A 13607-nucleotide genomic window follows, 5' to 3' on the forward strand; every position below is an offset into this window, starting at 1 on the left:
GAACTCACCGTCACACAGTGGTTTAGGAGCTGAATACAGAGACAAAAAGATATTTCGTCTCTATATCTAGTTCCAACCCCTATCCAGTTTTAGAGACCAAATAAACACACTTATGATAATGTCATCCCTGGTCACTCTTTTCGATGTTTTTGACCACTACTCGACATCCAAATCACATCCTCAACTGGTCAATTGAACAGAGGAAAAGACAGGGATAACTTTTTTTAAAAAAGCACATCCTGGAATACCCTAGGTTATTCCTAACAGAACCAACACCAAATATGTAGTGCAAACTCATCTACCAAACTGTTATTTTAGATACCATGCACCCTATAGAATGCCAAAGGCCATTCTCTACAGAACAGAGACCTAATATCGGCCCGAGGCCATCATCTGAACTGTTAGAAAAAAGATTTTTTCAGCAAAGCAACAAACACATATATGCCAAAGATAATACAGAATAAAAAGTCCAGTAACCATAATTTGTTCCTTAATAGGATTCTTGATAGATGAAATATTTATCACATATCCACTTGAGATTATCATATAAAATAATATCCTTCTTCATAGAGGTAGTTGATTTCAGACATGTGAAATGTCACAGGTTCCTTTTGGTAATGGTTAGACACTCTGTGCTTGATAGCTTCACAATCTTGGGATACAATTTACACCTTACACCTCGACACGTTTCCCCCCTTGTATGATAGAGCCAAAGGGTTAATCAGGAGGTTTTATTGATCCATGAGTTTAATATCAATATTCAATATGGATCTAAAAGAGGAAGAGAGAAATATATACAATCTCTCAGTATAGATAAGAAACTCTTCCCAACATACACATAAGAAGACTACACCGTCAAGATCTTACTCAAAATGAGGCTATAAATGATCCCATTAGATACCAATTGCCCCATTCCGTATACATATTCCCTACATCAAAACAGGTCTACTCCTTACAAATGGAAAGGAGAGCACAAATATGTATGCATATACCTGGATCAGTAACCCCAAGAACAATCATATAAACCAAGTCAGTCAGCTGATTTTAAAAAAAAACAATAGATATAGACAATGTCACTTACCCCAAAATCACCTCAGATAAAGTATGGTATGCCAAACCGAACCACTACAGCAATCGTTTAGGGGTCCAAGTAAGATGAGACAGTAGAAACTGGCAAAACGCCATGATAGCCTCCGTCCCAGAAAATCCCCAAATGAGGACACCAGCACGCCAACCAGCAACCATGCGGCAACCTTTTAAATTAGTGCGGGAGCCATTACATTTCCGGTCCCAGCCGCCTCCCATCATTCATTGCGACCGCGCACACGCGCAGTCACGTCATTCACCCTGCTTCATACACAAACCTGATGTCACTTCCCGTATATCTCATCAAAGCCACCGCGCTTGCGCAAACCTGCGCCAACCACGCAGCTGCCCATATTCTCAAAGCGGCATAACGAAGGTTCCCATAGCGCAGCGCCGCGCATGCGCCCGAAGCATATACCTCATCAAAGCCACCGCGCTTGCGCAAACCTGCGCCAACCACGCAGCCGCCCATATTCTCCAAGCGGCACCACGAAGGTTCCTATTGCGCAGCGCCGCGCATGCGCCCGAGGCATAAGATATACACAGGCGGAATTCACCATGAAACAAAATTCCACATAGCAAAAAGGGTCACATATAGAGGGTTAATGCTTACTAACTGACTAAAATTTAAGGATATAGAAGAAAAAATGCTTAAATTCAAGGGGCCTTACTGCATACATATATTGATGTAGTAATTATAATTAATAAAGGGCCAATTCCAAAGAAACGGGAGCATTCCTACCCCAACCAACATTATTAAACCTACACTTTCCACCCCTCTCTTTACCAATTATTGACCTTTAGCTTACTATTATTATTGATAAAAACCAAACCCAATAATGGGGGTTTATATTAAGAAGGTTATCATTCAATCTAACCTCCTCTAGTCTTTCCAATATCACCGGACCTACACTAAAGCCAGTAAAGGAAGAAAACACCCTCCCCCCCCAGTGGAACCATCTCAAATCATCCCCAAATATATCACATCCCAATATAGATCAATCCAGAAAACACCCATATGTTAGGTTTTCATTAAGACCCATTGGTTGTACCGACCCCAAACGAAAAATCCATTCCGTTTCTTTCCTAAGAATCTTATTGTCCCAATTCCCTCCTCTTTCACTTTGTATGATTACTTCTAGGACCTCAAATTTAAGTACGCCTGAGTCACCTCCATGATTTTCCCAAATATGACGGGATATGGGGGTATCCCGTTTGTGCCGGATATCCCCCAAATGATCCCCTATACGCCTTCGAAATTCACGTCGCGTTTTCCCAACATAGTTCTTTGGGCATGTACATGTTGCCACATATACTATCCCTTTTGTCAGGCAATTTGCAAAGTCCCTCAGAAAATACTTATTTCCTGTAGCTACACTGACCGAATACTTAGAAACATTAATCCAACCACAGAAGTGGCATCTACCACATCTAAAAGTGCTGCAAATCCGACGGTTCAGCCACGTCCCCTTCGATAGTGGTTACTTATAGTGGCTATGCACCAATCGGTCTGCTAATGACCTACCTCTCCTGAAAGTTATCCTGGGGACCTCCGAGATATTATCTCCTATAGATTCATCCACCTTCAAAATGCCCCAGTGTCTCCTCAAAATTCCAAAAATTCGTTCCGCCTGCACATTATAAGTACCAATAACCCTGATTTCATCCGGGTTAATTCTCTGTGTATTTGGGACTAGCAGGGAACTCCTCTGTTTATGGAGAGCATGTTGAAAAGCTCCATTCAGGGCCATCTCAGGATACCCTCTGTTTCTAAATCTTTCCCTCAAATAGGAAGCCTCCAATTTGAAAGAGTTAATCTCAGAACAGTTGCGCCTTGCTCTAAGGTATTGTCGCTTTGGAATACCCTTCCGAAGGGGCAGGGGGTGATGACTCTCCCATCGCAATAAACTATTAGTTGATGTAGGTTTCCTAAATATGGTTGTGTGAATAGAGCCTTTCTCATCCAATGAGATAAGAAGATCAAGGAACGATATTTTCTGCTGGTCTATCTCGTATGTGAATCTTAGATTAAAACTGTTCACACCTAGTTCCTCCACCATTTGCACAATTTCATCCCTAGTCCCAGTCCAGATGATCAAAATGTCGTCTATATATCTGTACCACGCACTTATCTTATCTTGCCACCATTTATATTCCCCAGAAAATACGACGGTTTCCTCCCACCAACCCAGGAGGAGATTTGCATAGCTGGGCGCACATGAGCAGCCCATCGCAGTCCCCCTGAGTTGATGGAAGTACTTACCGCCGTATAAAAAATAGTTATGGTGCAAGACAAATGACAGTAGATCGAGGACAAAATCATTGTGCCGGCCAAAGTGGACGGCCCTCCCAGATAGATAGAATCGGACAGCTTGTAAACCCTTCTCATGCACGATACTACTATAGAGCGCCTCCACGTCGACCGACGCCAAGAACGTTCCCCGATCCACTGTCAGCCCCTCCAATTTCAATAGAAGGTCCGATGTATCTCTTAAGTATGTGGACAGTGATACAACAAAAGGCCGCAATATTTTATCGACATAGATTCCGACGTTCTGACCAATCGAACCTATTCACCATTATTTCATGGTGAATTCCGCCTGTGTATATCTTATGCCTCGGGCGCATGCGCGGCGCTGCGCTATGGGAACCTTCGTGGTGCCGCTTGGAGAATATGGGCGGCTGCGTGGATGGCGCAGGTTTGCGCAAGCGCGGTGGCTTTGATGAGGTATACGCTTCGGGCGCATGCGCGGCGCTGCGCTATGGGAACCTTCGTTATGCCGCTTTGAGAATATGGGCGGCTGCGTGGTTGGCGCAGGTTTGCGCAAGCGCGGTGGCTTTGTTGAGATATATGGGAAGTGACATCAGGTTTGTGTATGAAGCAGGGTGAATGACGTGACTGCGCGTGTGCGCGGTCGCAATGAATGATGGGAGGCGGCTGGGACCGGAAATGTAATGGCTCCCGCACTCATTTAAAAGGTTGCCGCATGGTTGCTGGTTGGCGTGCTGGTGTCCTCATTTGGGGATTTTCTGGGACGGAGGCTATCATGGCGTTTTGCCAGTTTCTACTGTCTCATCTTACTTGGACCCCTAAACGATTGCTGTAGTGGTCCGGTTTGGCATACCATACTTTATCTGAGGTGATTTTGGGGTAAGTGACATTGTCTATATCTATTGTTTTTTTTAAAATCAGCTGACTGACTTGGTTTATATGATTGTTCTTGGGGTTACTGATCCAGGTATATGCATACATATTTGTGCTCTCCTTTCCATTTGTAAGGAGTAGACCTGTTTTGATGTAGGGAATATGTATACGGAATGGGGCAATTGGTATCTAATGGGATCATTTATAGCCTCATTTTGAGTAAGATCTTGGTGGTGTAGTCTTCTTATGTGTATGTTAGGAAGCGTTTTTTATCTATACTGAGAGATTGTATATATTTATCTCTTCCTCTTTTAGATCCATATTGAATATTGATATTAAACTCATGGATCAATAAAACCTCCTGATGAACCCTTTGGCTATATCATACAAGGGGGGAAACGCGTCGAGGTGTAAGGTGTAAATTGTATCCCAAGATTGTGAAGCTATCAAGCACAGAGTGTCTAACCATTACCAAAAGGAACCTGTGACATTTCACATGTCTGAAATCAACTACCTCTATGAAGAAGGATATTATTTTATATGATAATCTCAAGTGGATATGTGATAAATATTTCATCTATCAAGAATCCTATTAAGGAACAAATTATGGTTACTGGACTTTTTATTCTGTATTATCTTTGGCATATATGTGTTTGTTGCTTTGCTGAAAAAAATCTTTTTTCTAACAGTTCAGATGATGGCCTCGGGCCGATATTAGGTCTCTGTTCTGTAGAGAATGACCTTTGGCATTCTATAGGGTGCATGGTATCTAAAATAACAGTTCGGTAGATGAGTTTGCACTACATATTGGGTGTTGGTTCTGTTAGGAATAACCTAGGGTATTCCAGGATGTGCTTTTTTAAAAAAAGTTATCCCTGTCTTTTCCTCTGTTCAATTGACCAGTTGAGGATGTGATTTGGATGTCGAGTAGCGGTCAAAAATATCAAAAAGAGTGACCAGGGATGACATTATCATAAGTGTGTTTATTTGGTCTCTAAAACTGGATAGGGGTTGGAACTAGATATAGAGACGAAATATCTTTTTGTCTCTGTATTCAGCTCCTAAACCACTGTGTGACGGTGAGTTCAATAGGTATTTATAAAAAATGTATATATAATGTGAATAATGGTATGAAGTATTTATAAACCTTTGAAAAATTGCAATTTTTCCCTCTGAGGAATTTATTGATGAGGGGAAATAGGTATCGAATCGTGAAAGAAGGATGAATTATATATTGCAACCCTTATTGGTTGAATCCAGCTGAGACATTGTATGTTTTTATGTCTATGAGTCTGTTTTAGCTTTTTGTATAATAAACCATCTCCTCCATTGTCTGTCTCTGCGTTCACCGCACTACACTCGCATAACATGCAAGTGCAGTGCGATTTTACACACACGTGAGCCGAGACGCTTTGCAAAACACAGCATGCTGCGATTGCACCGAGAGCACAATTCGTGTGGAGAAAAAACAGGACAGAGAAAACTCATTGATTAACACTGGTGCGAGTGCAATCCAATTTTTTTTTTTATCGGATCACACTCGCACCAATATCGCAAGTGGAAAAGCGCCCTTATAGTGATGGCCTATCCTTAAAATAATTCATCAGTACCAGATCAGAGTGGATGCAACACCCAGCACCTTCCCATTGATCAGCTGTTCCGGAGCGAAACAGAAGATCTCCAGTATAGTATTCAGTATAGTGACTGCAGCAGAGTACTGCTAATCCACGTTTATACATTCAAATATGGTTGGATGTATAGTGTCCAGCTGAGCCCATTGACGTATTTTTGCTGTGCAGTCCACAACTGAATCACGTTTGATCAGCACCATGAACGCTGATAGGCAGGGGGCATTCTGATGTTGATGACCTATCCTAAGGATAAGCCATCAGTATAAAAGTATTGGACAGCCCCTTTAATTTTTTAACTTGGAAAGGAGGGTTATACAGACTCTTTTATATGTTTTAAAACCAATTTTTTAGTCCTCCTAGACGGCATGAATCTTTGATCATTTTACTGCTATTCTCTTTTATTAGAGCAGTTGTATAACACCCACCGTATGTGGAACCGACACCTGCTATGAATGGAGATGGCTCAATTTGCAAGCTTAAAGGGAACCTGTCAGCAGATTTGGTGCCTATAAGCTGCGGCCACCACCAGTGGGCTCTTATATACAGCATTCTAACATGCTGTATATAAGAGCCCAGGCTGCTGGGTGGAACGTTAAAATCACTTTATAATACCTAAACGGTCGTTTCAGGGGAGTTGGGTCATATGGGCGTCTTCGTTCTCCACTGTCGGCGGCTTCTCTTTCCACCATCTTTGTCCTCCTTCTGAAGCCTGTGTACATGACGCGTCCTACATCATACACACTCGCCAATTCCGCGCAGATGCACTACAATACTTTGATCTTACCTGCTCAGGGCAGATCAAAGTGCGCCTGCGCAGGACCTCAATGCCGGTGAGTGTGTATGATGTAGGATGCGTCATGCACCCCAGCTTCAGAAGAAGGATGACAAACATGGCCGAAAGACGAGGCGCCAGCATCGGAGAACGGAGACACCCATATGACTCAACTCCACCGCAGCGACCGTTTAGGTAAGTATTATAAAGTGATTTTTATGTTCTACCCCCGGCCTGTGCTCTTATATACAGCATGTTAGAATACTGTATATAAGAGCCGACTGGTGGTGGCCGCAGCTTATAGGCCCCAGATCTGGTGACAGGTTCCCTTTAATCCGGCACTTAAGCACTTCTACTAAGTTATGCCCATTTCTACCACAAAACTAACAGGTGGCGTAGAAAAATGCAAAAGTTGCCGACATGTAGTTGCTCAAAAATGTGCAATTTTTATCTTCAGTTTTTGGCATAAAATGTTTAATGAATTTACCTCATTATATTTCTTTTGTGAGTCCAAAGAGTTTAGCAAGTATTTTATAGTGCACAAGCCATATGGGTGACTTGCAGCATCTGAACACAAGTAATAAGGTTTTTTTTATTATTATTATTTTTAGACTTTGTTTGGAATGTCGATGGCGATTTCAAAGTTGTTCCAGATTTTTGGATTCCAGCAAAGGGTGTGAGCCAGTTTAATGGCAAACCATACCCTGATGAAAATGGCCATATACCAGGTACCTATAGAAAAGCTCACACACTAAATATTGAGAGGTCATCTCACAGTGTTCATCTCTCAAGTAACTTAGCATGCAAAAAATTTTAGTTTCTAGATTAGATGCAGTCATGATTCTTAAAAATGTAGACTGTAGTCAAAATTGTTCTATCCTGGTTCCTAAGTCACCAGTCCAATCACTTCTTTACAGTTTTTCATATTTATAGTATATTTTCTCATAAACTTGCAGAATATGTTCTTTCCATTTGAGAATAAGGGTACTTTCACACTTGCGTTGTTTTCCTTCCGTTACAATCCGCCCTTTTGGAAAACAGCGGAATCCGTTAACGGATTCCGCTGTTTCCCATAGACTTGTATGGTTGACTGATTGTACCAAAAGGACCGGCGACGCTCCGTTGCTTCCGCCCAGCGTGAGGAGCGCAGCATGTAACGTTATTTTGAGCAGCGGAATCCTCTGAATTTCACTGCGCATGCTCTTCTTCTCTTCTTCTTTTTTTTTTTTTTTTTTTTTTTTTAACGACAAACTTTATTTTGGCTCGTGGTGGCCGAACGTTCAGCTGAGCGCCCGGCCGTCTGCAAGTGACAGCGCTCAGCTGAATGCCCGCCCGCCGGCATGCCCGGCCGCCGGCAAGTGACAGCGCTCAGCTGAGCGCCCGCCCGCCGGCATGCCCGGCCGCCGGCAAGTGACAGCGCTCCCGCTGGCATGCCCGGCGGCCGGCAAGTGACAGCGCTCAGCTGATCACCCGGCGGCCGGCAAGTGACAGCGCACAGCTGATCACCCGGCAAGTGACAGCGCTCAGCTGATCACCTGGCGGCCGGCTGCAGGGAGCGATCAGCTGATCACCCGGCGGCCGGCTGCAGGGAGCGATCAGCTGATCACCCGGCGGCCGGCTACTGGGAGCGATCAGCTGTAACTGTAAAAAAAAAAACGGATTCCGTTGTTTTGCAGCATCCGTTGTGCCACTATATGCAACACATCCGTTGCATCCGTCACACAACGCAATGCAACGGATACCGTTCAACGCAAGTGTAATACTAGCCTAACTATTTCTTTAATTTCTCATTTGACTAAAAAAATATAACTTTATTATACTGCAGTAAATCTTCAGAAATGCCTTCATTTTAGATTCTTCTAAAATCATGACTCCAGTATAATATATACGATCATCACATCTGGAGACCCTTTTACTTTACTCAAGCAGTAATCTGTTTAACAAATGTATGTGGAATTGTTCATTTCCCATACTATTTGCCTTAAATTAGCAGAGATGGAGTTATATTGTTGATTGAGACTTGTGCAGGCATCTCAGTAGGTGGGAGAGAGTGGTCTTCGATACATACTTTGTTTTACACAGGAGTTATCTTCTCATTGTCCCCAGAACACAATTTCTTTTCTTTTTGCCCTATCAGGTTGGGTGCCTGTGGAAAGTGGCAATAAGCAGTATTGCTGGCATTCGTGTGCAGTAAATTATGCCTTAGGAGTAGCCATAGTTTTAAAACCCAAGACCGATGATCCTGGATCTTTGGAAATATCTCTTGTGCATTTGTCCGATCTTCTTGAGCAAACACTGGAACTCGTTGGAACCAATATTAATGGAAACCCATATGGTAAGTGTTTTGGTCAATAGCAATTTGTTTGCAAGAATCCCAAGTTGTAGCAACTAGACATCAGTGCTAATTTAGATAGAGAATCAAGGTCACTTTTTGGCTATAAGCTCCCACCCAAACTGCGGTCTTGTGGAAATTACGTCCAAAGACATGGTTTGACCACAGAGGCTCTAAATTCTGTCACATTCTTAAATATGTCTGGACTGTCAATAGACCATAATCTTTTTGGCATTCCACACACTTCTCTCCATTAAACTGATAAATTGCCACTACAGTGTAAAAAGCTTGCAAGATACTGTGCAGCTGTGGGGGCAAGGAGCCAGCTGGATCCCTCTCATTCAAATCATCTGTCGAGAGAGATAGGAGGACCCCCCATACACTTTATGCTTTCTACCCAACGTGATCCTGCCAACAGACTAAGTCATCTTCTTTGGGAGTCAAGCAATGCACTATAACAGATGTTCGTATATTAAGTGCATCAATTACTTTGTTTTTCAGGCATTGGTAATAAGAAGAATCCAATTCATCTCCTTGTTCCTCATGGCACTTTTCTAATAAAGGATCTAGAAGCTCTCGATCATAACAGCCTCATGTCTTGGTTTGAACATTCTCAAGAAGGGAAAATTGAAGGCATAGTGTGGCATTGCAAAGATGGATCTCTATACAAGGTAAGCTGAGTGAGGAGCTATACATTAGGAGACTATGGCAAGTTTCAAGGACATTTCCATTTTCATGTAAATAAAAGGGATAAGTTAATTGTCATAGGCCCAACTTCCAAAAACCATACTAATGGCTGACCATGTAATGAATGCATGTCTGCTAGAGTACGTGCTATTCTTGTATATCAACTATCAATTATGGCTTCTTAAAGGGAACCTGTCACTGGATGTGTATAATACTTACCTAATGGTTGGTGCGGAGCAGACTGGTCAGATGGGAGTCTCCATTCTCCGGGTACCGCGCCGCCTCTTTAGGCCATCTTTGTCGTCCCTCTGAAGCTAGTGTGGATGACACGTTCTACGTCATCTACACTAGCTGACAGTGAGGTCCTGTGCAGGGGCACATTGATCTGCCCTGCTCAGCAGATGGTAAACACCAAAAACAGATGAGGAATTGCACTTTGTTTTGTAGTTTCAGCGCAGTTTACATGTTTTCCTCTCTTTCAAAAATTCATTTTTAAATTGCAGCATGTACTGGTGCTATAGGCCAGGGTTCCCCAACTCCAGTCCTCAAGGCCCACCAACAGTGCATGTTTTCAGGATTTCCTTAGCATTGCACTGCTGTTGGAACCAGCACCTGGGCAGGTAATTACATTAACACCTGTGCAATACTAAGGAAATCCCAAAAACCTGCACTGTTGGTGGGCCTTGAGGACTGGAGTTGGGGACCTCTGCTATAGGCGACATAAATGAGTGACCTAGAAGAATAAGCATTTCTGTCTCCTCTTTATAAACCTGTCTCTGTAAGGCAACGGGCTGTGGAGTCCTCCTGCTATTTGCTATAGGAGACATCATATTCAAAACTCTACCATTCAAATATAAAAGGAGGTAAAAGGGCTTTTAAGAGGGTTCTGTCCCACGGCGCAGTTGTGAAGTGTATTAAACAAATAACCGCGTGTCTCTGCAGCTGCTTAAGTTTCTGTTGTTGTCTGCAGCCAGTTTTGCGAGCTCAGTTGCTGAGCTTACTTACTGGAGTGTTGTCGACGTGATCTCAGCATAGCAGACAATAACAAAAACTGAGCAGCAGCGGAGACTTGACTCTGGACCCAGAGAGGGTGAGTAAAGAACAGATGAATGATCAGCATTAGATACATGTCTCTGGGGCATATCCTGCATGATCGGCATTAAATACAGGTCTCTGGGGCATATCATGAATAATCGGCGTTGGACACATGGCTCTGGCGAGGTATCACTCATGATCAATATTAGATACATGGCTTTGGGGGGTATCACACATGATCAGTATTATACAAAGCTCTGGGGGGTATCACAGATAGTAGGCATTAGATACATTGCTCTGGGGGCATCACACATGATCAGTATTAGATGCATGGCTCTGGTGGGTATCACACGATCAGTATTAGGTGCATGGCTCTGGTGGGTATCACACATGATCATTATTAGGTGCATGGCTCTGATGGTTATCACGAGTGATCAGTATTAGAAGCATGGCTCTGGTGGGTATCACGAATGATCGGTATTAGTTACATGTCTCTGGGGAGTATCACGCGTGATGGGTATTAGAATAATGGCTTTGGTGGGTATCACAGATGGTGGGTATTAGATACTCCCCAGTGCTATATATGACATGATATACATTTGATACACAGCTTTGCTATGTCAGTATAGCCTCCTGCAGACACTGTACAGTGATACAGCAGAGCTGAATCAGTGTTCAGAGCACACAGTGTGATGATTACTCTGCTGTGCTCTGAATCGCATACACTGAACACTGGGCAGTGACCGGGAGAAAGTGAAGCTCGCAGAGGGCGTCACAAAGATGGTGCTGATCTTCTTCCACAGGTGTGCCTTGGACATGCCCAGGTCACAGCAGGAGGCAGCTACAGTGTAGGAAATATGGTTGGACAGTGACCGCATACTCCCTTGTACAGGGGCTGGCGTATTATTGCGCCTTCCCTTTAAAAGGAAAAACTGCTATGTTCTCCCAAGATTTCTAAAAAACTGTCCATCTATAGCATCCTATCAGTTTACTCATTATTTTTCTCTTTAGTGGAGCAGTTTTCAGCCAGTGATGCTGCTATGTGTAAGAACTTAAATAAGGGGTGGAACTAACAGAAGTAAGTAATCTTTTGGTCTTTTTTGTTCTAGCTCCATCGTCATCACCTTGGATTACAATGGCCGCTCAATGACACGCTCCTAAATTCGAAGCCAGTTTCCATCAGATTGAATTTATGTAAATATGAAGCGGATTCCAGCACATTATTGGGTCAACTTTCAAAAAAAGACACTCTGTGTTATGACAAATTAAAAGACGTTTTGTTAGACTGAAAACAGCACCTCATGGAGAAAAAAAAAAAAAGCGTTGACAGCTTGTGAAGCATGATGGTGCATATTGTCAGACTTCTAGATGATAACCATATGGCACCTTCTGCTTGGTCAACAGAACAGATGTCCACACGGAGCCAACATCACACAAGGCTGCTGGATGTTTTCACAATGACTGACAACATTTCCTGTGTTACATCCCACATTCCTGGGAGTTGGAAACATTATTATATTAGTTATTCATTAAAGAATGTCCAGAATGGAAAGTTATTAAACTTCACAAATTATTTTATCTTGGTATTTGTCTTTATCCCTGTTAAAATAAAAAAAAAATTAACGACTGACAGTCTGCTGTCTAGATTTACATGTCTCACATGGGTAACCTCCCCTTTCATTTATAATAAGGTCTGGAGGCAAATTCTTATGCATATTAGTGTCCGGCCCATAGATATTAACAGCTCATTTGCATATAAGAAAAACATAGATTTCTCTGGAATAAGACATCGGATCACAGATACAGGTGCATCTCAATAAATTAGAATATTATCAAAATGTTAATTTATTTCAGTAATTCAATATAAAAAGGGAAACACATATATAGTCATTACAAACAGAGGGATCTATTCCAGGATTTTATTTCTGTTAACATTGATGATTGTGGCTTACAGCCAATGAAAACTCAAAAGTCGTCATCTCAGAAAATTGGAATAATTACCACAAAACACCTGCAAATGCTTCCTAAGCATTGAAAATGGTCCCTTAGACATGTCAATTGTTTTTGCCATTTGGGTTTTGCACTGCAAAGCTGAGTTTTTGCTCTAATTTCTGCAACAAAAAGGCTGCAGTTTGAACTGCACAGTGCGGTTTAGAAAACCAAATTCCCATAGACTTTGCTTGAAAAGCAGAACACATCAATTTTGGCATTAAACGCTGCAGTTGAGAAAGTAGCAAAAAAGCAGGTAAAGCAAAGTGTGTTCTTACCCTAAAGGCTGCTTTACACACAACGATATTGCTAACGATCTCGTTAGTGATGTGACACGCCAAATCGTAGATACGATTTGCCGAGATCGCACATAGGTCATTTTGTGACCGGTGCTACAAAAACTACCTATGTGCGATCTCGGCGTGCGATCTCGGCAAATCGTATCTACGATCTGGGTTGTCACATCGCAAACGAGATCGCTAGCGATATCATTGTGTGTAAAGCAGCCTTAAGGAGATGAAAAAACCTTTCTACAAGCCAGTTCCCATCATGCCACTAACGCTGTCAATTTGTTGATTTCTCCAGTTCCAGAAGTTCACCACCAAAAACCTTTTCGGGATTCTTCAGGGACATTTGGGCTGTACAATCAATCACACTTGGATCAGAGAGGTAGTTTGCTCACCTCTCATGAGCAGAATTTTTATCTGCATGATCCTTGACTAGGCAGGGAAGAGATGCATAGGAAAGGTTCAAAGCCGACCTGCATGACAGGCTACATCTACTCACTACCAGGCATGATTGCTTCTGTTCCAGTACAAAAGCGCTTTACAGGTATTTTGTTATTCGCACCACTTTGAGACTGCTCAGTTTGAACCACCATGGACCTGAAGCTGTTGAATAAATGGACCTGACTACACAGATTTAGAATGG

General features: G+C 42.6%; 1 protein-coding gene across 1 annotated transcript in view; it reads left to right on the forward strand.

Annotated features, from left to right (window-relative positions):
* RLIG1 (RNA 5'-phosphate and 3'-OH ligase 1) overlaps window positions 1-12315 on the forward strand; it is a 55873-nt gene extending 43558 nt beyond the window's left edge. The window contains exons 4-7 of the mRNA XM_075342432.1: window positions 7246-7362; window positions 8772-8969; window positions 9468-9637; window positions 11798-12315. Coding sequence (XP_075198547.1) covers window positions 7246-7362; window positions 8772-8969; window positions 9468-9637; window positions 11798-11977 — 665 coding nt within the window. The 3' untranslated portion in view covers window positions 11978-12315. The remainder of the gene's footprint in view (window positions 1-7245; window positions 7363-8771; window positions 8970-9467; window positions 9638-11797) is intronic.
* Window positions 12316-13607: the final 1292 nt, after the last annotated feature.

Source organism: Anomaloglossus baeobatrachus, chromosome 4 (genome assembly GCF_048569485.1).
Source record: "Anomaloglossus baeobatrachus isolate aAnoBae1 chromosome 4, aAnoBae1.hap1, whole genome shotgun sequence".
Classification (NCBI taxonomy): domain Eukaryota; kingdom Metazoa; phylum Chordata; class Amphibia; order Anura; family Aromobatidae; genus Anomaloglossus; species Anomaloglossus baeobatrachus.